At 41.5% G+C, this 21,696-nt stretch overlaps 1 protein-coding gene across 1 annotated transcript; it reads right to left on the reverse strand.

Moving 5' to 3' along the window:
* Positions 1–1,244: 1,244 nt before the first annotated feature.
* On the reverse strand, positions 1,245–21,132 carry RFC4 (replication factor C subunit 4). Its single transcript, XM_077826607.1, has 11 exons — positions 21,105–21,132; positions 20,649–20,802; positions 19,638–19,716; positions 14,818–14,897; positions 11,748–11,867; positions 10,710–10,853; positions 10,311–10,431; positions 8,834–8,959; positions 6,915–6,995; positions 4,776–4,892; positions 1,245–2,002 (listed from the first exon to the last, which is right to left on the reverse strand). The coding sequence occupies exons 2-11, from the start codon at positions 20,780–20,782 to the stop codon at positions 1,907–1,909; spliced, it is 1,098 nt and encodes a 365-aa protein (XP_077682733.1). The 5' UTR covers positions 20,783–20,802; positions 21,105–21,132; the 3' UTR covers positions 1,245–1,906.
* Positions 21,133–21,696: the final 564 nt, after the last annotated feature.

Genomic DNA, 21,696 nt, shown 5'->3' on the forward strand with positions numbered 1-21,696 from the left:
ACACTTTATGAAAACCACAAAGTTGTTTGGCATTACCTAGAGCTGTTGCCCTTTGTGGAATTGGGGTTTGTTACAGCCTCAAGTCCCCTTAAAGAGCTATGGGCTGCTTCTGGGTAAATGTGTAACTTACTCTCCACCTGCTCAAAGAAGCAGGGACTAATGTAGGCCCTCTGGCTGTAGAACTGTACAGGGAAGGGGAAAGAGTATACAGCAAGGTGAGATGCTGCAGACTCAGGCATGTGGACATTGAACTTGCAGTGATTAGCTGAAGAGCTCTGTATAACCTCACAAGCACATCTCACCAGAAAAGTTCATCTAAGAAAATATTACCTCCTCCCCCTTATGTCTCAACCATCCTGGGACTAACAGCTAAAAACACTGTATATAAGACAATTAAGGTAAAGTAGCAGCTTAAAACAAAAGCCTATTTGACTGGCTACTGAAATCAAAATATGGAGGGATTCTACATGTAAAAGTAGTGTAGCAACAAAATTTTGCTTAATGTTGAAAATAGTCTGATGGGAGGTTTTATAGGAGCCAAATGTTTTTGAAAATCCTACTAGTCACCTAGCTGCATCTTTAGGTACTTGCATACTTTTAAATATCCAGCCCATACTCCAGAATAAATTTTGTACACCATTGAAAGACTTAGTATACACACCAGTGCACTTAAGGAAAAGCTTTCATTTCTTTTAAAAGGGTATTCACAGACCAGAAGTACTCAAACTGTGGTCCATAGACAACCAGTGTCCATGAGCTCCATTCAGGTGGCCTGGGGGTAGTTCCTTTTAAGGTACACACCTGAGCAACCACACAATAGAATGAAAAGCCACCTAATTAGTGGAGCCACCCACACAAGAAGTGGTGGCCTTGGAAGGAATAAGAGAGTAGGTAGAATAAGAGGGTGGGGGGAATTTTGGATGTGCAGGGCTGCAACTTCCCCCAGCTCCAAGGGGAGACCCTCCTTCCTTCCCAGTCTCAGCTCTGCAGCAGGGGAGAGAGGGCATGTCACATTAGAAATGTAAGACTACTGCTATTAAAGTGAGTTGTGTGCTTTTATTTGTATAACTTTTATAGAGCACTTTTATCCAAAACACTTTACAAGAGTTAGCTAACAGTATAAACATTTGGAAATATTAAGTGGTCTGCAAAAAGAAAGTTTGAGAACCACTGATCTATATAAGCTACTTTTAGGTAGTCTCAAGGCTGTTAAATATGTAACAAAGAAGCATGTAAGGAGTTCATAAGGGTTAGAGATTTTAATATTAAAAGTATTTTATACAAGAAAATGTATAATTTCACCCCACAGAGTTATGTTTTCAAGGGGTAGGTGTCTCCAACTATTAAGGGGCATCTGTTCCCCCTCAGGTTGCAGGATTTACACCCATACACAACAGATTTGTTTAAAAAAAATAGAAGGGGTAGTTGTCTTAGTACAGGTTAAAACTAGACATATTTAAGACACTTGTTCCTGTCACTGTTGACAAACAGCTTAAGTAACATTTTAGGAGTCTGCATAGTAGAATGAAGTGACTGATGTAATTAACACCCTACTGCATCTTTAGCTGCTATGATAGTTAAATTTCCAAGACCCCCACCACTATGAGAGGACAGCACATACTAGAACTCAATTAGTGGCATGCAGCCCTTGCTCATTCTTCATCCAGCTGTGTCTTTCAAGCCCTATGAATGATGGGGTATAGCTACAAGTGTGAAGCAGTGATTATGTCAAAATAGCAAGTGTTTGGTTCCTAAAATGATTTTTTCAGTTGTTTGGCAGTCAATATTATTACAAAACTACAAAAATAGATGTACAGATTGCAGTTTTGAGAGAACAGCAACATCAATAAATCACTCAGAAGATCAGAAGTGAGAAATTCAGCTGGCACAATTTCTCCCTGAAGAACTAGCCATTCTGAGTTAGCTGCTGCATCACAACAGCACAGAGACTGATCAATTGCAAGTACTCGTCTGCACCATCGGTCAAGCATTTGTCTACCTCCTGCAAATAGAGACACAAGTTATAAACAATCCCATTAAATTGGAAAGAGGTTCAGTGCTTTGAAACTGATTAAGTTGGAGAGGGAGTAGCTATTGCAAAAAGTCAGATAAGTTTTCCTGCTGAGAACTGACATTTCTACTGAGATTCGTGAAGATTTGTAGCTTGAAGTGGAGCTGCGGCTCTGTTTCCTGCACCATCCCATCATGTAGGCAACAATGGTCAGACAGAAGTTACATGCATCTTCTTGGGAATGTTTCCATGTTCTCTGCTTCATTGTTATTAACATTAGTATACAGTAGCTGGTGTTCTTGAAAAGGGTCATGGATACCGAAACAACGTATACCAGGGACCCATTGGTACAGCAGTGGGGTAGGCAGGAGGGGACACTTAGGTGGGCAGGCAATGATGGGGGAGCGATCTGGCAGCCTCTCCTCCCCCTCCAGCAGGCAGGGGGGAGGGGAGAGATAGACACTCGGGCCAGGGGCTCCTGGAAAAATGGGGGGGCCATGTAAAATGTGCACCCCTGCATGCCCACCCAGCACTTGCTCTGCTCCAGCCAGGGAGCAGGGTCGGGGGCTTGGAAGCCCCCTTGCCCCAACCCCACTCCCTCACGGGAGGTCCAGGCAAGCAGAGTGGGGCAAGCCCCTGACCCCGCTCCACAGCTGGAGCACCAGAGCTGGGCAAGCCCCATCTGCAGCACTGGGCAGGTGGTGTGGGGCAAGCGCTGGGTCAGGAGCAGAGCTAGGATTCCAGGAGGGTGGGCCTGGATGTTAAGTGGGTGGGCCACAGCCTACCCATATCTGTGGCAGATCAGTCCCTCATCAATAGGGGAACATGTTCCGATTCACATCGGTTGGCATATCCATTGTTTGCAATTTACAGTACTGCAAACAACAGATATGCAGATCAGGATCAATGTGATTGGGAACACGTTTCTGTATTGATGAGCGATGGATATGCGAAACAACAGTTAGGATTCCTGGTATATGTCTGTCTCCCCCTTCTCTACAAGCAACTGAACTCAAGGGATTCTCCATGAACCCTGCAACTTCAGCCCATGAACAGTGACTACTCGTAAGATAAGAGTTAGCTGCTAGCACTTACAACAGTTCTGTAACAATCCTCACTGAATTTAGCAAGCACACTTCCATACATATGCCATATTGATTAAACAGCTTATCTGTCATTTCCTTTTTGGTCCAAACAACACCTTTAGTCCATTTTAGGAAGTTGTAGTTCTAGTTCACAAAGTTTGTTTAAATAAATGTATCTGAATAAGGAAATGAGATTGAATTAGAACATTCAACTGGGAATTATGAAATCTGGGTTTGAATTACAGCTCTGCAGACTGATCTTTGGCATCTCATCTTTGTCTCTATGCCTCAGTTCTGAGTGCCCACTATCTGTCCTCAACTGTAGAAAGATGGTGCCTATCTCTATCAGTAGTGTTGAGAAACAACTTTTAATTTGTAAAGGTTTGAGATCTGTGGTGGAAGATGTCAAGAACCTCAGCACTTTTCCTCCCTCTTACAGCAAAAAGCTTTTTAAAAAGTTAACTCAAATTCAGATTCTGGGATTCCAAACAACAGTACCAGGGAGCTACAGTCCCCACACCTCCACAGGTGCTGCATCATCATCGACCATAGCAAGGGGAACACAGTACTTTGAGCCAGTGTTCCCTCTAATTTTTCCCCACACACATGTGGAATGAGTTTTGTTATGTGCACCAATATGGAGGTGATGTGTCACATCACCTCCATATTGGTGCACATAAAATTCATGTGGTGGGGCTGAGGGGTTTGGAGTGTGGGGGGGCTCAGGGCTGGGCAGAGGGTTGGGGTGCAGGGCTCCAGCTGGGGGCATGGGCTCTGGGGTGGGGCCCAGGATGAGGGGTTTGGGGTTCAAGCTGCCCTGGGGCTACAGTGGCGAGAGACTGCTCCCCCAGCTCTCTCCCCCCACAACAGCACCTGGGCTGGTGGGGAGAGGCACCTCTCCCCGCCACAGCAGCTCTGAGGCTGCAGCGTAGGTGCTTGGGTCTGGGGAGGGGTGCTCCTCCCCCAGCAAGTCCTGGCTGGGCAGCTTCCCTGAACACCTGCGTGGCACTCAGGCTGCTGTGCGGCCATGAACTCATGCAGGGTTCCCTGTTATGCAAGAGAGCAAGCCGCAACTTATGTAGTTTCCAGGGAACTGACACAGGAGTTAATCAACCCAAGGGAAGAGGCATTTGGTCCAAATCAACAAAGTTTAAAAGACATCCTTTACCTTGATCTCTTATTTATCTATTTATAGAGATATATTTCAAGAAGTGATTAGCTCAATATTTGCCTCATCAGAAGTAGTTTAGCCTTTTTATAGTCAAGAAGGGGCACAAGATCTCAAGTTGCCATAACACAGGAAAGTCTCCTGTTCATTTACATTCCTTTAGAGATGGCTACTTAATTTGCACATTTATATCCTCTCAATGCGTCTAAATGCACCAATGCCTCACCCCACGCTTTTTAGGGAAATGTACCCATTTGACTAAATTAAGAATTCATCCACATTAACCAGTACCTCAACTTCTTTTCAGCCTAATGCAATTTGGCAAGCTCCAGACTAATGGTATACATGTAGAACATGATAGGGAATGAGACCCAAACAGCTGTGGTGCACACAGGATCAAGCCAGAGGTAAGTATTTTGGGGGAGGGGCGGGGGAAGGAAGCATGGGTAGGAAGCACCAGTACTAGTTAACTGCTGCACTAACAGATGAAGTCAAGTTAATGGAGACTTACAGCAAGCTTCTCTGCAATAACAGATTTCTGCTGGTCAGGGAGATCCTCTCTCTCAACAATATCATCATGAAGCTGGTTTATAAGCTGAGCAATAGCATACCCTTCATTTATCAGATTCTGTAACAGGGAAGAAGGAATGGAAACAAGGTAGCAGTAGTCTGAATTTAAAGCTTTTAAGTAGTAGTAATCATAGTCATCGACATGCGGGTGGGGGTGAGTAATATTGAAAGTGACACTATCAAGTCATTAAGACCACTTTGAAGCTGTGACTTCTGTTAGGGAGATACATAAACTCCTGTTGATTCAATAAAGTGCAAGTTTTCAAGAAAAAGGTCCTTAAACCAAGCTGTCAAATAGTCATGAACTTTACCAACCAAGACAGAAGAGTTTATTCATTTCATATTAATAAAAAACCCTGTAGTTTACTCAATCAACATAACATCACTTGCCGTGGGCAAGTAGAGTTTTGCAAAGCTTCCTTAACATTTCTTAACTTCATAAAAAGCACTGTTTTTAGTAAGGAGGCTATTGTCTGTGCCATATCTAATACATAAATATTGTCACAGGGTGGCAAGAAAGGGTGCTGAGCAGTGTTTCATGCAGCCAAGCAAGTAGGAGTAGTAGTTTCTGGATCAAACAGGAGAGGGGCAGTCTTGTTTTGCTGTATATGGTAAGTTATAAATAACTATACTTTAAGTACTAGATATTTAAACAAATCTGTAATATTTAGAATTTGGAGGATGGTACTACCACATTGAAATATTGCAACAGATCAAATCAGGGCCTGATTAAGACATAGGCATTACAGGGCCATGCCTAGAGTGCCATGTCCTGGAGTCACATGATTACGTCAATCCAATTTCATTACAAACTAAGTTCTAAACCTTATGGTGATAAAGGAAGCTTAGAAAAATATCAACAGTGCCTAACCAGTGCAGTGATGTTTGCACTAGCTCCCATATCTCTAGAAGAAAAAAAACTGTTCCATGCATCTCTAAGGGTTGTTAATGCCAAGCCTCACTGTTGTGGGAGGCCATGCCAACACCACCCTAGAGGACCCTGGTAAGAGTGCAGTGGGTTTACCTACACTGCCCCTCCTGAGAGAAAAGGGGACTCCCCCCTCATACCACTGCCAGTCCTATGATACACCCTCCTCCTCTCCAGATCATGGACTGCCTAGTGACTGGGTCCCCTTTAAACATGACTTCTACCCCAACGAAGTGCTGGGGAACTAAAATTTACTTTAAAAAAATCTAACTCTGCTAGGTCATATATTTTTAATCTTAACCTATATACAGATAGTTTGTTTTTTCTTCTAGTGAAGTGTATCCACTACAGTTTGCCAGCTAGGCTTACCCACAGTGTTCCATAGAGAAAATGAAAACTGAAGGCACTCTCCACAGATTAGACATTTACACCCAGCATTTCTTGTGGTACACACTGAATACTATTTCTAGACAATATGAATGAAATAGTGAGGTCTAAAAAGTGTTGGTGGTGATCAGTAGAAGATGAATTTGCTGAAATCATAGATTGGACATAAGAACAGCTATATTGGGTCAGATCAAAGGTCCATCTAGCCCAGTATCCTGTCTTCAGACAGTGGCCAACACCAGGTGCATCAGAGGGAATGAACAGAACAAGTGATCCATTCCATTGCCCGTTCCCAGCTTCTGGGAAACAAAGGCTCGGGACACTTCAAACCATTACCCATTTTGGTAACACAGTCTTCAGCAGACAGTGATCTCACAGGAGATCCAAGAAGAGCTGAGTTTGCCTCACAAAAATTCTTATTCTCCACAACTGAGCAGGACACCTTCATATATTGTCAGTTTAACTCAGAAGTCCATGGTCAAGTTAGCAGGGAAAAATTTCTTGTCACCTTAAAGAAGTGCTCTCCTTCAGATCAAGGCTTAGGTCACTTGACTGATTAAGGTCAGGAAGCTTGTATTACATTTGCACCATAATTGGCCTCAGCAAATAGTCTTCAATTTCAACCTGCTAACAGGAGTGCTATTAAAGTTTATCCACTACAGCTAGCTCAGAGCCAACAGCATATCATTTTAAAACCAAAACCCCACACTTCAATTGTTTTGAATTCATACTAAAGAATGAGAGAAGACATGCGAGCAACTCTACCTTTGCTACAGTTTCCAGTTTTTCAAAAGAGCCACTTTGACAGGCAGATAGTAGTCCATCAATTGTTTCCTTAGGGACAACCTACAACAGAAGTGACATATACAAAGCATGCACATACTGTCCAGGTGTCTGGGTGCATTTACAACTTAAAGAGTTTAAAAGTTAACTGCTGACTATGCCATGACCCCAGTTCACCACCAGAACAGGTAAGTATAGACTCAAACACTACAGCTAGTTTCCAGAACTGTCCCTACACAGATAACATGCTTCCCCACCCCCCACAAGCTTCTCCCAGGCAAAGGTTGAGCAAACAAATAGGTTTGATATTAAGATCATATGAGATGGGGAGAAGTATGCATTGATATTAGTATTTTGTTCTTGATATTAGGAACTGTGAATGATACCAAGCTATTTTAGTGTGACTACGTGGGGCACCTACTTTAACAAATGGATCAGTCTTGATATATTTTTCCAGGGTCCTATGGTTTGGAACACCAAATTAGTTTCTACCATATTAAGCAGCATGGATATGTGAAAACAAGCAATTAAAATTAGCCTGAAACAACTAGATCAATCAGCAAATCAGAAGAGAGGAGAACTGTTACAACAGATTAAGTCATTTAACTCAGAAAGCACTATTAGCTTTTTCTTTGGACACATTATTCCTGCAGCCTGAAGCCGCAAACTGTTTTCTTCACTCATGGAATTTCTTTGAAAGTCTCCAGTACCAAGGCTACCACTAGTCTGCAACAGTAACATAGGAGCAAGATCTTAAATATACTACCTAGATGCAAATTAGGTTCCTCCGATTTTTAGCAGATTATGTTGAAACTGAAGCTTTATGCTCACAAGAGCACAAACATTAATTGGAGGGTCTTTCCCTATCATTACAATATTTGATTTTCAGGTTCTTCAATTTCAACTGGATGGTATTTTGAAAGTGCAAGTTCAGCCATTTTTGCATAGCTGGAGATACAAAAAACTAATTATCTTCTATGAAGTTGACCGGAGGGAAAAAAAGATTTATTTACACTTGACTTGAAAAACATGCCTGGAAAGCAGTTCTGTTCCCTTCCTCTCAAAAGGCAAAAATGCATGGCTCCAGAAGGGCTAGTGAAATTGTGCTAGGAGGGTAGCACATATAACACAAATACCAAGTGTCCAATATGAATATCCTAGTCACTTCTCAGCTCCTCTCTGCTCTTATTCTTGCTTGAGGAGATAAGTGTTATTTTGCCATAGCAACCCTTTCATACTGAAATTTTAGTAATTTGGTCTTCCCTCAAGTTTCTACTGTTCCTGTCAGCATTCCCTAGCTAGTAATCCTAGAGAAAACTTAAATTGCTACAAACAAAAAGCCACACAGGTACTTACAGGGACACAGTCAGCTTGTGTAAGTTAAACAAGAACTAGAATGGTTCTTTGAGCCATTCCCCTGCAGTATTTCCAAACCAAACTTTGCAGCACTGTGCTAGTGCATGAGAACCTGAAAGTGCAATTATCTGTTCAAATGCCCAACCTAAATGATGTGCAAAAAATAAAGTGCATAATTGATTAAAGTAATTTGTGTTTAAAAATTCAGTTTTAATTTAACGGTAAAAATCTAAACTTACGAGTGTTACCAAGTGAAAATAATTTTTCTGTTTGTACAATATCGCTCAGTTTACTGCTAAATGCAGGTACTTGTCATTTGACAACTGTAGACTAAGAATTAAATTAATTTTCAATATTAAGTATAGTATCTTACATAAGGAACAAATTGGAGTAAAAATCAGTTACTGAAATCGTGAAGTGGCTGAACAGATTTAGGGAAGGGATGTATTCAGTAAGAGTATGAAATGTTTACATAGTCACTTTTCTGACCATAACCACAATGTCACAGGAGAAACTAAGCAAAATCATGTATCATGATAGCCTACCCCTGCAATTTCGGTGACAACCTTCTCTGAGATCTCTTTCCCACCTGTTAATCGAGTAGCACTTTGAAGAAATGTGATTGCTTTTCTTAAGTCTCCTTCTGACACTTTAACAAGACAAGATACTGCCTGAGGAATAGTGAGAAAAATGACAAATTATATTTTGTTAGTTAAAAATCGAGTACACTTTGTGGGCAAAAGTGATTTAAAAAAATATCACGTGATGCCCAAGGCTGCAGACAGAAAGTAGTATGCAGGAAGTCACAAAGCAACCTTTAACATTTCATATAAATACCAGAGATGTATGTGCATACACTGCATTTATATTAGAAGCTGTAACAAGGATGCACTGCAGGATCGATCCTGCACTTTGCATGTAAGGTAAGCAGAATGCTGTGAAAATAAGCTCACAGTAGAAAGCAATGATCAGGAAAACCTGATCTTGTATTAATGAATAGAGGGCTGAGCACCCTGCAAGTTACTCCTGTCTTGTAGCTGAAGCAAGGGCAAAGAGGGTAATGGACAATTAAACACTTCATTTGCATGGTAGGGATCATGCTTAACACATGTCTCAGACTAGTCTCCTCCCATGCCCTAACCTGTCTCTCAAGTATAAGGGAGCTGCCGCACAAGGGGACTGAATTTTCCACTCAGTGCAAAGAAATTATACCTAATGGTTACTCATGGGCACAACAGTAAGGTTTAGTCTTCACTTGCATGTGTTGAAGCACATTCCCTGCTGCACACACTCCCCCAGAGTAGTCAAATCAAATCCAGTATCTATTCCAGACATGTTCACCTTAACCAACATTTGCTTCAATACAAGGATGTAACAAGCATGACATCAGCTGGCTGTAGAGTCACCTTGAGCAGAAAACTACTGTTGAGGAAAAAGTGCTCATTATACCAGGTAATTTGTTCTTTATATTCTAAAGTTATAGTTCTGCATTAATTTAAGTGAATTCAGAGGGTTTTCATTTTGAAGCAAGTTTATGGATGTTTCTAAACCTAGTATAGTGGAGCTATAAGTCAGATAGGAGTAGTAGTAATTCTCTGGATGTCACCTATGTTAGCTAGTATAAAAAAATTCACATGGGAAACACAAAGCTTGAATAAGTGAAACCTGGGATGTATTCATCAATATGCATTCATCCTGTATTTTCTATTTAAAGGAAACAACTTCATATTGATATTGTGACAATTCTAGGTTGTAACATGGCTTCACTTTAGTGGACTGAGCATAGAACCAGAAACTCAGACTGTTCTAATCCTTGTTCTGACAGACTTTTCTCCGGCCTTGGTCATTGAAACCGTTACCCCATGTGTGTAGTTAGGATAATACTAAAATTAGCTCATGTACTATGTTTAGTAATAGCTATAACCAAGCAAAATGGGCATGCGTAATGCCTATTTACTCCTTTCACTGCAATGTAATTATGACCCGATAAAGCAATGAACCTATAAGTGACCATAAAAGTACCTCATTGCTAACTTTCACATTTTCCTTTTCGGAAACAGCCAGTAGTCTCTGCTGTTGGATTTTATCTGTCAGGGGCTTGAAACGGAATTTGGAGCATCGAGATGTTAAAGGTTCAATTATCCTAGAAGAAAGGAGGAAGGAAAAAATATTGATGAGTCTGTGTAGAGAACTCCTCAGGAATCTATCAGCTTAGATTACTAGAGCAGTAAAGCAAAATAGAGTTTCAAATTGTAACACCTTAGTGATAAAAAATGAATTGCAGATCAAACCCTTCAGATTTGTTAGATCTTTTATTTATTTCCACAGCTGGAGAGCTAACTCCTCTCAAACTACAAGTTAAATAGAAAAGTTTGCAGTAGTAGAGACAAAACCTGGGAAGGCAAAGAAAACCACACAAACCTGCTGATGTAATTACAAATAAGGCAGAAACGTGTTGTTTTTGATTCTTTCTCCATAGTGCGTCTCAAGGCTGCCTGAGCTGCTGAAGTCATAGAGTCTGCTTCATCCAGGATCACAATCTTAAAAGGAGGACAAACCTTACCACTAAAAAAATAAATGCCCATCATCCAATTAAAACAGAGTTCATTGTTTTCAAGTATATGTGCATTAATATTTAAAAGTCAAAGCTTGTTGCACAGTACTACCACTATCTATAGGTAATATTAAAAGAGCAGAAGTAAAGCGGTATGTATTACCTTTTGCTTATCTACCATTTGCCAAAGGACTAGCAGTTATGGGAAGGGCAATTAATATTTTCACATTTCTTATCTCCAAGACTTACACTTGAGAACACTGCAAGATTCCTCTGCTAAAATTCTTATTCATGCTTTCAATTAATTCCTTCTTTTGCAGGCTTCCTTAATCCCTGCAGGATCTTCTAAAATTTAGAAATTACAATGGCAGGTTTATCTCAGTACATGAGATGAGACAATTTCTCCTTCCGGCTAGTCTTGGGCTTCTGTTACCTCTAGTTAATCACTCTTCTGCTCCCTCATCCATATGGGCCTCTCCCTAGCCCCAGAATCTCCATAACCAATTATCAACTGATAAAGATTTTGTATGATACACATTGTGTTATGGACACTAGATAGAGGTGTGGGTTTTTTTTTTTAAATCACAAGCTATGAAATTTGTTCCTACACTAGCTATTCACTCATTCAACATTTGCTGTCACATGTAGATTTGGTAATTCAGTGTAAGACTAGATTTTTTGGAATTGCATCCGGTATCCATACAAATTCTCCCCAGTGACTTTACAGCAAGTTGCACATGGATGAGAAGGGGAAGACCCTTTGGCCTGCAGTTTTGCTCTAACTTCAGTGATTCCATACTGACTCAAAGCTTAACTCTGCAATTAAAATTAACCTAAATGAATCTATGACACCCTTCATTGAGAAATACAATCCATCAGATAGTTGGCTTTGATCTCTTGCTTACTCTGAACGACTTCCAGACACAGTTAGCTGAGCAAACATCTTCACTTTCTCTCGAATCACTTGTATTCCACGTTCATCAGAAGCATTTAACTCAAGAACTCTCTGTCGGAACAATTCAGGTCTGTGAAGAGTTCAAAACATGTTACATGAGCTTCTAACACTTGTAATGCCTTATTACAAGCAAGTGACTTGATTGTAGTCTAAGCATCTACATGGGGAACAAATATTTAATAATAGGCTCTTCAATCCAGCAAAGAAAGGTATAACACAATCTAATGGCTGGAAGTTGAAGCTAGACAAACTCAGACTGGAAATAAGGTATACATTTTTAATGGGGAGAGTAATCACAGGAACAATTTACCAAAGGTTGTGGTGGATTTTCCATCACTGACAATTTTTAAATCAAGATTAGATGTTCTTCTAAAGCGAATGCTCTAACAATTATTTTGGAGAAGAAGTTCTATGGCCTGTGTTATACAGGACATCAGACTAGATGATCACAGTGGTCTCTTCTGGCATTAGAATCTATAAATTATCCAGTAACCATTCAGGTTTGTGAGGATTTTAATCTGTAGTATTATTAATGCTGCTTTACAGTAACTATCCTGCTAACGGCAGAGCCTATGTTAAGAGTTCATTAAAATTCTGGTCCTGTAAAAGTCTAGACTATACAGAGGGCTTCTGATTTTCAGTTTTAACAAACACCAATAAACTCCCCCAATATAAAATATGAAATTGTGTTTACACAGTAAACACCAAAAAACATCTGAAACCATCATCTGTGTCTAAGGTCTCATCTATATGCAGCAGTAATGAGGACTGGGGTTGTGACTTCCAAAGCACACTAATGTATTATGCATTAGTCAGTCTGTGTAGACCTTGCTGGTGCGCACTAAAGGTTCCCTAGTGCGCTTTAACATAATGGAGTTTGAAACAGTACTACGTTAAAGTGCACTAGGAATCATTACAAAGGTTGTTCGTTACAGAATATATAAAGAGACCCAAAGAGATCTGTGCTTTTTGGACATCTACATAAAACTCAAATTGCTAATAAACCCCAAAAATCTGAAAACAGAAGCCCTATTTATACCAAGTACCTTGTCCCCTAGACTATGGAAAAATTGAAACATGAAATCACACCACTGCTCCAGGCAAAAACATTGAGAGAGCATTCAAGGTCAAGGACACTTGATTTTTCTGTGCTATGTCTATTTCCACAAATATTCTGTAAATCAAGTTGTACAGTAACTTGTAAAATCCTCTGTTGCAGCCACCAACAGTGCTCTGCAGTTGTCATGCTTCCAGGAGCTATGCTGCTAGAAGACTTAATTTGATACAGAAAGTGCAGCTAAAACAGGACATCAGTCACAACAGGCCATTTTAGCCAAGATCTATCAACAGTTGTAAGGTTGCAGAACCTGAAACGTCTATGCTTCAGAGAGAAAAAAGAAAAGGAGTACTTGTGGCACCTTAGAGACTAACCAATTTATTTGAGCATGAGCTTTTGTGAGCTACAGCTCACTTCATCGGATGCATACCGTGGAAACTGCAGAAGACAATATATACACACAGAGACTAACACGGCTGTTACTCTGAAACCTGTCATTATGCTTCAGAGAGGAGTTTGAATACTAATTAGGAGTTTTCTTCCTAGTGTTAATTTAGATTGGTAGTTCTTTCTCCTCCTACACCACAGAATTTGGATAAGTAAAAAGAAGAACAAAAGATGCTATGTAACTCACACAAGAAGTCAAACCAGCTAAGATTCCTGTGGCATTAGATTTGAATGCAGGTCAGCCAAGCCTCTTATTTTAGAATCATAGAATATCAGGGTTGGAAGGGACCTCAGGAGGTCATCTAGTCCAACCCCCTGCTCAAAAGCAGGACCCATCCCCAATTAAATCATCCCAGCCAGGGCTTTGTCAAGCCTGACCTTAAAAACTTCTAAGGAAGGAGATTCCACCACCTCCCTAGGCAACGCATTCCAGTGTTTCACCACCCCCCTAGTGAAAAAGTTTTTCCTAATATCCAACCTAAACCTCCCCCACCGCAACTTGAGTTATAACCCTTTCAAAAAAAAAAATCACACAAAAGCCACAAAAAAGGAATCAATGCACACAGAATTTAAGGAAAAATAGAACATGCTGTATTATCTACTATATCACAAGTTTTTAAAAAGTGGTCAAAAGCAATTGCCCTCCTCCTCTTCCCCACTCTCAGATCCTTCCCATAGTCTCCCCATTAAGAGTTTAGCTCAATAAAAGTTTCACAACACCCTACGAGGTAGGTAGGGAAGGGAAGACAACTGTGGTCCAGTGACTGGGAATCAGTAGACCTGGATTCTATTTCTACCTTAGACTCCCAGGGAAGCCACAGCCTGCACCTTAGTTTCCCCAGCAGTATAATGGCAAGAATGATATTTATCCATTTTTGTTAAGTGCATTGAGATCTACAGATAAAATGCACTACAAGTTCAAATACTAAGGATTTTTGTTTATCTTTGTGTAAAGATTAAAAACAATATCGATCTTCAGTTTCACTAGGGTTTATAAGAATGTTAAATCAGAAAACAAAATGAAGAAACCACCTAGGTTCACCATTGCTGAAGGGGCATGGTTGCATGATTTGAATCACAGCACTGACTGAGGCTTCATCAATAGACAGCATAGTCAGAGTCCAATGACATGATCAGGCAGTAGAAAAACCCTGGTGTGAACACAAAGTGGCGTAACAGACAAGTACACAGATATCAGAAAATCTTTCAAAGGTGAGGAGGATTTCCAGACAGAAATGGATCACCACAAAAACTCCCATCCCTGCTCTCTCCCTTAATATAGCATCAGATGTTTTACTTAAGTGGTTTAGTGTTAAATGTAATATTGTGGGGAGGGAAATCTGTTATCACCAAGAAATACAAGTTTGGAATACACAAGCAACAAAGAGAAGGCTCAACTCAATATTAGATTCTTATAGACTAGACCACCACAAAAATTGGAGCAGGTATGACTAAAAGGGTCACAGGATGGCAAGCTTTTGGAACACTTAGTAAATACAGTTAGATTCCAACTTACCCATAGAGTTCTCTGGCTAATGCCAAAATAGTGGAAGTCTTTCCAGTTCCAGGTGGGCCATAAAACAAGAGATTGGGAAGCTGTAGTAGCAGAAAAGGGATGTTTTACAGCACAAGTTATTAATTCAAAATATTTAATGTATAGAAATTTCACTTCACCCTTTACGCTCTATTGGGAGTTCAATAGTAGAGCGAGAGAAAAGGGACTGGATGCCTGTGCAATACAAAGGCTTTCAACATCTAGGTCATTAGGCACTGTAGCTAACAGTCAAAAGAACACAAGCCAAACCATTAGTGATAAGGATATGTGAACAAGTTGGCATTTTATGATACTAACACATGTTCTATCAAAAGTGATACCCTCCTGAGTGAGGGTACTTGGATACAGTGTCTTCAGGTCAGGATTGAGGCACACTGCTATGACAGCATGGGGGAGGTTTGCAATGGCTCTACCTGGAATGTACATGCGCTGCTTGTTTTATGCACTTATGCATTTTTTTTTTTGCCCTAGGACACAAGAGTCCCTTCCAACCTATAACAAACAAAAAAGGGCTGAGCTTCTCAGTCAGACTTGATATTTATAGTCGCAAATACATTTTTTTAAAAAAGATAGATGCTTTGTAAAAAAGACATCTATTCCACAGAAGTAAAATGTTTAATTGTTAAAACATAGATTAGATAGTCCCATAATTAAAGTACATATCAAGCGTTCTATGTTGTTATAATAGATTTGCATACAGTAAAACCATGTATTTAAATATAGATATTTATATAAAGCTTCAAGTGCTTAAGTGTATATGAAAAACACTGAACTGAATTTATAGGTTGAATTCAGATGTCATCATGTTAAAACTTTTTAGGAGGGGACGCTTTTTTAAAGAGAAAGTAAATTTTTATATACAAATAAAACTGAGTGTGAAACATGTAAACCCTCGTCTCCTCTAAAAGGGACACTGTCTAGAAGTTATGCCTTTGACGGAATCCAAAGGTTATACATAATTACTTAGTATGTATTGTGTTTAACAGCTTAAGTTTAGGTCAAATTTAAGACTAAACACCCTTTTTATATATTTGATCATCTACCATAATTGTCAACATCCTCCAGAATGTTTTAGAATTGTACTGAGAAGGGAAAACATTGCGAGTGTTAGTTCTCGTAAGTGAATGACTGAAGACAAGAGCACTGTATTGGCAGTCAGACACACTGCAGACCTTTGTGTTGGAGACATACACAGTAATTTGACCCAAAAATCACTAATCCACTCTCTGCTAGTCCTGTGAATAGGCTTTAGTAAGAGTTTTAATGAGATTCCACGTTTTACTAATTCCACTTAAATACACTAAATCCATACTCTAGACTGTTTGTGCTTCAGTTTCACATCAAAATTATCACCAGCATTTACACTGCTGCCTTACAAAGTATATCCTAATCCTTTATATAACGTAGTGGCAGTATTTTTGGCAGAACTGTAACCTGATCCAGCCACGCAGGTTTCAGCACTTGCCAATAGTAAGCTATGATACCTGTAGGCATCTTATCTGGATTATGGGACAGTTACAGCTACTGGCAAATTACATATCATAATGCAAATCCTAAATCAGTTTCAGAAAGTTTGACACACAGCACATTCTCAAAAGCTGGACAAGAGATGAAAACTAAAACGGCAGCTCTACAATGAGCCTTCTAATATGCAGCCTCCAGAGACCCAGTTAGAGCACTGAGCATGCCAGATTATTATGGTTTACATTTATTCTTACCCACGCCAGGCACTGCAATGATGACAAAGAAACTACTCAAGTCCTTGAAGACAGAAACAAAGTTCATACACTACAACTAGTTAGGCTCAGCCCTCTGCATGTCATTATAAACTGAGGTTGCTGGGAGGGTCTGACTTAGCTCCCAAATGTCTTCAGGGACCACTGGTGGTCTATGAAGTGCTGGCTATTCACATGGCGCCAGTTTGCATTACCTAAAAACCACCTTATATCCGGGAAGTAGTCAACTTTACCACAGATTATGTTATGAGACAGCAGATGGGAGGGGAAGTGGCCTACAAAACCATTTTGTTATTTAGACATAGTCCACATTAAGTTTAAGGACTCCTGATCTAGTTATTCTTGGTATCCGCCACATAGCAGTACTGACTGGCAGCATGGGATGGAGAGAGTAACAGCCGTTTGTGGCCAGGAAAGTCATTTGAGAGGCATACCTCCAAATTCACTGGGATCCAGTCTGGAACAAACATCAGCAGTCTCAGGCTTTGGTTTAAATAATTCAGAAGAGTCGTTTATTGCAGTGTTAGATCTTTGCTTATTTTAGCTATGTGAACTGCCAAGTTGTGTTAATTCTTAAACTAAAGCTACTTAAATGATTTTGCCCTCTAATGGTTTACTGGTTTTGAGCAGTGTAACTACAACAAAATATAAAACCTATAACTATAAATAGGAGTTATACTTCAGCCTTTCAACACTGATGTACTAGGATCATAATCCCAGAAACCTAGCTGGTCAAAGAGCCATAAAATATTTAAATAGCTTTGCTCAAAATAGAACTGCCCAACCACCACCTAAGTAACATTATGCACTGCAGTATCACTATTATAACAAGTAGTGAAAGCATTTCATTTCTCACTGACATTAATAGGTCCTAAATATACTCAATACAATTGTAATGTTATTAAAATATGGTAGAATTGCTACTAGATTTTAAGAGCATTAGCTGTACTGACCTGACAGTATGAGTTACTGGCATGTATTAAAGAACATACTTTTTTAATCTATTACACTGGTTTTACACAATTGTAAAACAAATTAAGCAGCACAAAGTTTACAATTTATGTATTTATTTTCAAAAAATAGGATGTCACGTGTGACAGATTAAATTGATAATTTCAGAAATATTTATAAAATTGGCCAAGAATGGAATTCTAGACAAAGGGGATATAAAAGCTTTCACCCTCCACATTGCCAATTCAAGTAGCATCTAAGGGAAAAGTCATTCAAAACCTTTTTGAAAAAAATACAGAAAACTTATTTTATTCAGTATAATTCCTAGTGAATATGTCCACATCATAAAAGACAACTTCAAACCAATATATCTGTCAGTCAGTTCAGAATCATTAGTGGATCATGAAAATGAAATTATCCTCTCAATTCTAAGTGATCTTTATCTAGAACTTCACTGAGGCAGAAAAAGGTTGTCTGTGTGGGGAGGAGGAGACTATCCCAGATCCAAAGCCCAGACATACAGCCCCCTGCTGGCTACATTTTCATATTCCTTTTACTTGTTTCCTCAAACACCAGGTAGAAGAAAAATGGCAACTGTTCATATAGATCACAGCATTTTGTAGCTAACCCCAGCAATGCGACAGACATGCAAATTAAAAGTACTCTTCACAGCACCTTACAAGTTACTTCTGTTTAACTACTTGTTTTTTAAAAGAAACACCCTCAAGAACTGCTCTCTGTTCTCACAATTTATTTTATATCTACACTTCACTAAGATGTCAATACCTTTAAGCTTCCTTTGCTATTTAAGTGGTTTTAGTAAAACTGTACTTAATGCTTCTAAGGAAGGCTAATAAATTAAAAATTATTAGAAGTCCATTCATAAAAGTTTACTTAAACAAAAAAAACCCTGTTTTTCCCTCTGCAGCAAATTTTCAAAGTTTAACGTTCAAGAGTACAGACTATAGCTAGGTAAGAACATCAAGGCAGCTGTGGTTCTTCCAATCTTGTAGGATTATGACAACAGAAACTGAGGGGAGAGCACCAATCAGTAAAGCTTCCAAGTTACACAATAGAGATGCTGATTTTAGAATTGCTAGAAAGCTGGAAATGTCAGAAACACAGAATCATAGAAATGTAGGGCTGGAAAGGACCTCAAGAAGCCATCATAATTAGAAAGTTTTTTCTTAATATCTAACCTAAAGCTCCCTTGCTGCAGGTTAAGACCATTACTTCTTGTCCTGTCTTCACTGGACATGGAAAACATTGATCACAATCCTCTTTGTGATACTGGAAGACTTATCAGGTCCCCCCTCAGTCTTCTTTTCTTAAGACTAAATATGCCCATTTTTTTAACCTTTCCTCATAGGTCAGCTTTTCTAAACCTTTTATCATTTTTGTTGCTCTCCTTCTGGACTCTTTCCAGTTCATCCACATCTTTCCAGCTGGCACCTCACCGGCGCTGAGTACAGCAGGACAATTACCTCCTGTGTCTTACATACAACAATCCTGTTAGTACACCCCAGAATCCTATTAGCCTTTTATGCAGCTGCATCACATTGACATTCATACTCAGTTTGTGGTCCACTATAATTCCCAGATCCATTTCAGCAGTCCTACCACTTAGTCAGATATTCCCCATTTTGTAGTTGTGCATTTGATTTTTCCTTCTTAAGTGAAGTATTTTGCATTTGTCTTTATTGAATTTCACCTTGTTTAATTCAGATCAATTCTTCAATTTGTCAATGTCATTTTGAACTTTAAATCCATGCTCCAAAGTGCTTGCAACCCCTCCCAGCTTGGTGATATCCTCAAATTTTAAAAGCATACTCTACTTCAGTGGTTCTCAAACTTTTTGTATTGGTGACCCCTTTCACACAGCAAGCCTCTGAGTGCAACCTCCCCTGCGCATGGTGGGGCTGGGACTGTCACCCCACTAGATACGCTCTCCCAATTTTACAGCACGCTATTGGTAACCACCCTGAGTACGAAACTCATAAGTCAGCAGCACATAAAGCTAGTTCTCTGCTGCTACAGAACCATCAGAATTTCTTGAACATGCTATGATTGATTAAATGTCTTTGTTGTACTCACATCAGCTCCCTCTAAGGATTTTTTCAGCACAGCAACAACTTCCTCTTGGAATGCAACTTCATCCACACACTTCGGACGACTAGATGAAAACACAGTGAAGTGTATTTTAGTATCTACTAAAAATTCTCAATATCACTTTCACCCAAAAAAGAATGTTTTCCTTATAGGTTTCGGGGGGGGGGGGAGCAGGAAGAAAGATTATGAAAAGCTTTGTAACAGAGTGACTGGGCAATTTTGTGCAATGCCTCTAAACTGCGTAATATCTTGCACAAAAATGCTAAAGTCACCCAGTTTCTCAGGAAGATGCCAGTCTATCTATACTGTAAACAGAAGTACTTTCCGAAGCACAACTACAATTTAGAGTCTAGAATAGCTTTGCTGCTTGAAAGGCTGGTGCCAAAATCTTATTAGAAAACACTGAATGGTTTGTGTCTTGATAAAATGCAGTTACAATCAGAGTAACACGAGTGCATATGCAAAAAACAAAAAACCCACCTTACTGCTCCGTGTACCAAAGGCGCTGAGAAAACCTTTTACCCGATCACCACTGCACAGACATACACCTGCAGGTAGGCAAGGTGGATTCTACCTAGTTAGTAATTTACATTCTGAGGGAAATGTGAGAGGCACAGAGACCTGGGCTCAATTTTCAACTTGCAACACTGATGGGGAGTGGGGGTGGGGTGGGGGGAGAGCACCATTTAAGTTCTACACGGAGGAAGATTTTCCCATGAATGTCAGTGGAAGAATAAGACCAGAGTCCCAGTTTTTTTCCAGTCCTTCCCCCCTCCAGAAGTGCAGCTACCTCATGGCTCCATTCCGCCATACTCAACACAGCCGCTCTAGGGCGACTACACACTCTGCGACGCACACTTCGGGTGCCCCTTCCACCCCCCCCCCAGGCAGAAATCACTCACGGCCCTGCTGCAGTCTAGATACCCTTCGCTCGCAGCAGCTGCTCCGGATCAGACCCCCCCCCACCACTCCCGCCCCCCGCCGGAGGGCGCTTACTATTTCTCCACCCAAGGGATGGGTTTGAGCCGCTTGCCCTCGCCGCTGCCTCCCGCGGCGGCAGCCGCGCCTCGCTCCTTGGACGCCGGCGCTCTGGTGCTGATGGCGGACGGGCCTTTCAGAAACGCCTGCATGGCTGCTGCGCCTTGCCACCCTGCAGGGAGAGCCCCACACACTTCGTGTCACCCCCCCCCCACACGCAGCCCCCCACCCCCCAGAGCAGCGCCCCCGAGCCCCGCCCTGAGGAGATGGGCGGGAGGAAGAGGCTGCGCACAGGCTGAAGGCGGGGGAAGGCTGGGCACCCCCACCACCCGGGGGGGGGACATGCCCCTGGCCCACCCCTGCCCCTCGGAGTCCCCTCCCAGGAGGGAGGGCGGCCGCGACAAACTAAGCTCAGCCCCCCCCCCGGGCATCCCTCGCCCACACCAGTAACCGGCCCGCGGGAGCGGGACCTACCCCTTCAGCAACAGCCGCCCGCCAACTCCCGCCAACCCGCTCTTTTTTTTAATGTGGGGGCGGGGCCGCTTCCGCTTCCGCCTGGGAGGACGGGCCCGAGACTGCCGGGAGGAGTCACCATCGGCGCCCCGGGTTATTGGTTATGGGCGACGCAGACACGTCACGTGATTGGATGGCCTCAGGCCCTGCCCCTGATTGCCCTCAACCAACATGGCGGCGGGCAGCGGGGGCGCCTGCGGTGCGCATGCGCGCAGAGCCAAGCTTACTAAATATGGCGGCTCAGCCCCGGGGGTGGTGGGGGAGGTGTTGCGTCTTTGCCTGAAAGGAGACGCTGCGGAGATGGCGTGGCGGGCGTTGGGGTTCGGTCTCCTTCGTGTTTCTAGCGCCCTGTCAGGCGTGTGCCTGCCGCCTGAGCGCACTGGGGAGCGGCTGCACGGCGTAACATGGGGAAGGGGAAAGGTGGGAGACCCACAGGGTTCACTTCCCGCCTCCACCGGGTGTGACCGGGGGCAAGGCGGCGGCGCTAGCCCCTCTGTGCCCCATGCGTACAGTGGGGGTCACGCTGCTTCCCTGCCTCCCGGCCAGTAGGGAG

The sequence above is a fragment of the Eretmochelys imbricata genome, chromosome 9, assembly GCF_965152235.1.
Source record: "Eretmochelys imbricata isolate rEreImb1 chromosome 9, rEreImb1.hap1, whole genome shotgun sequence".
NCBI classification, from domain to species: Eukaryota; Metazoa; Chordata; order Testudines; family Cheloniidae; genus Eretmochelys; species Eretmochelys imbricata.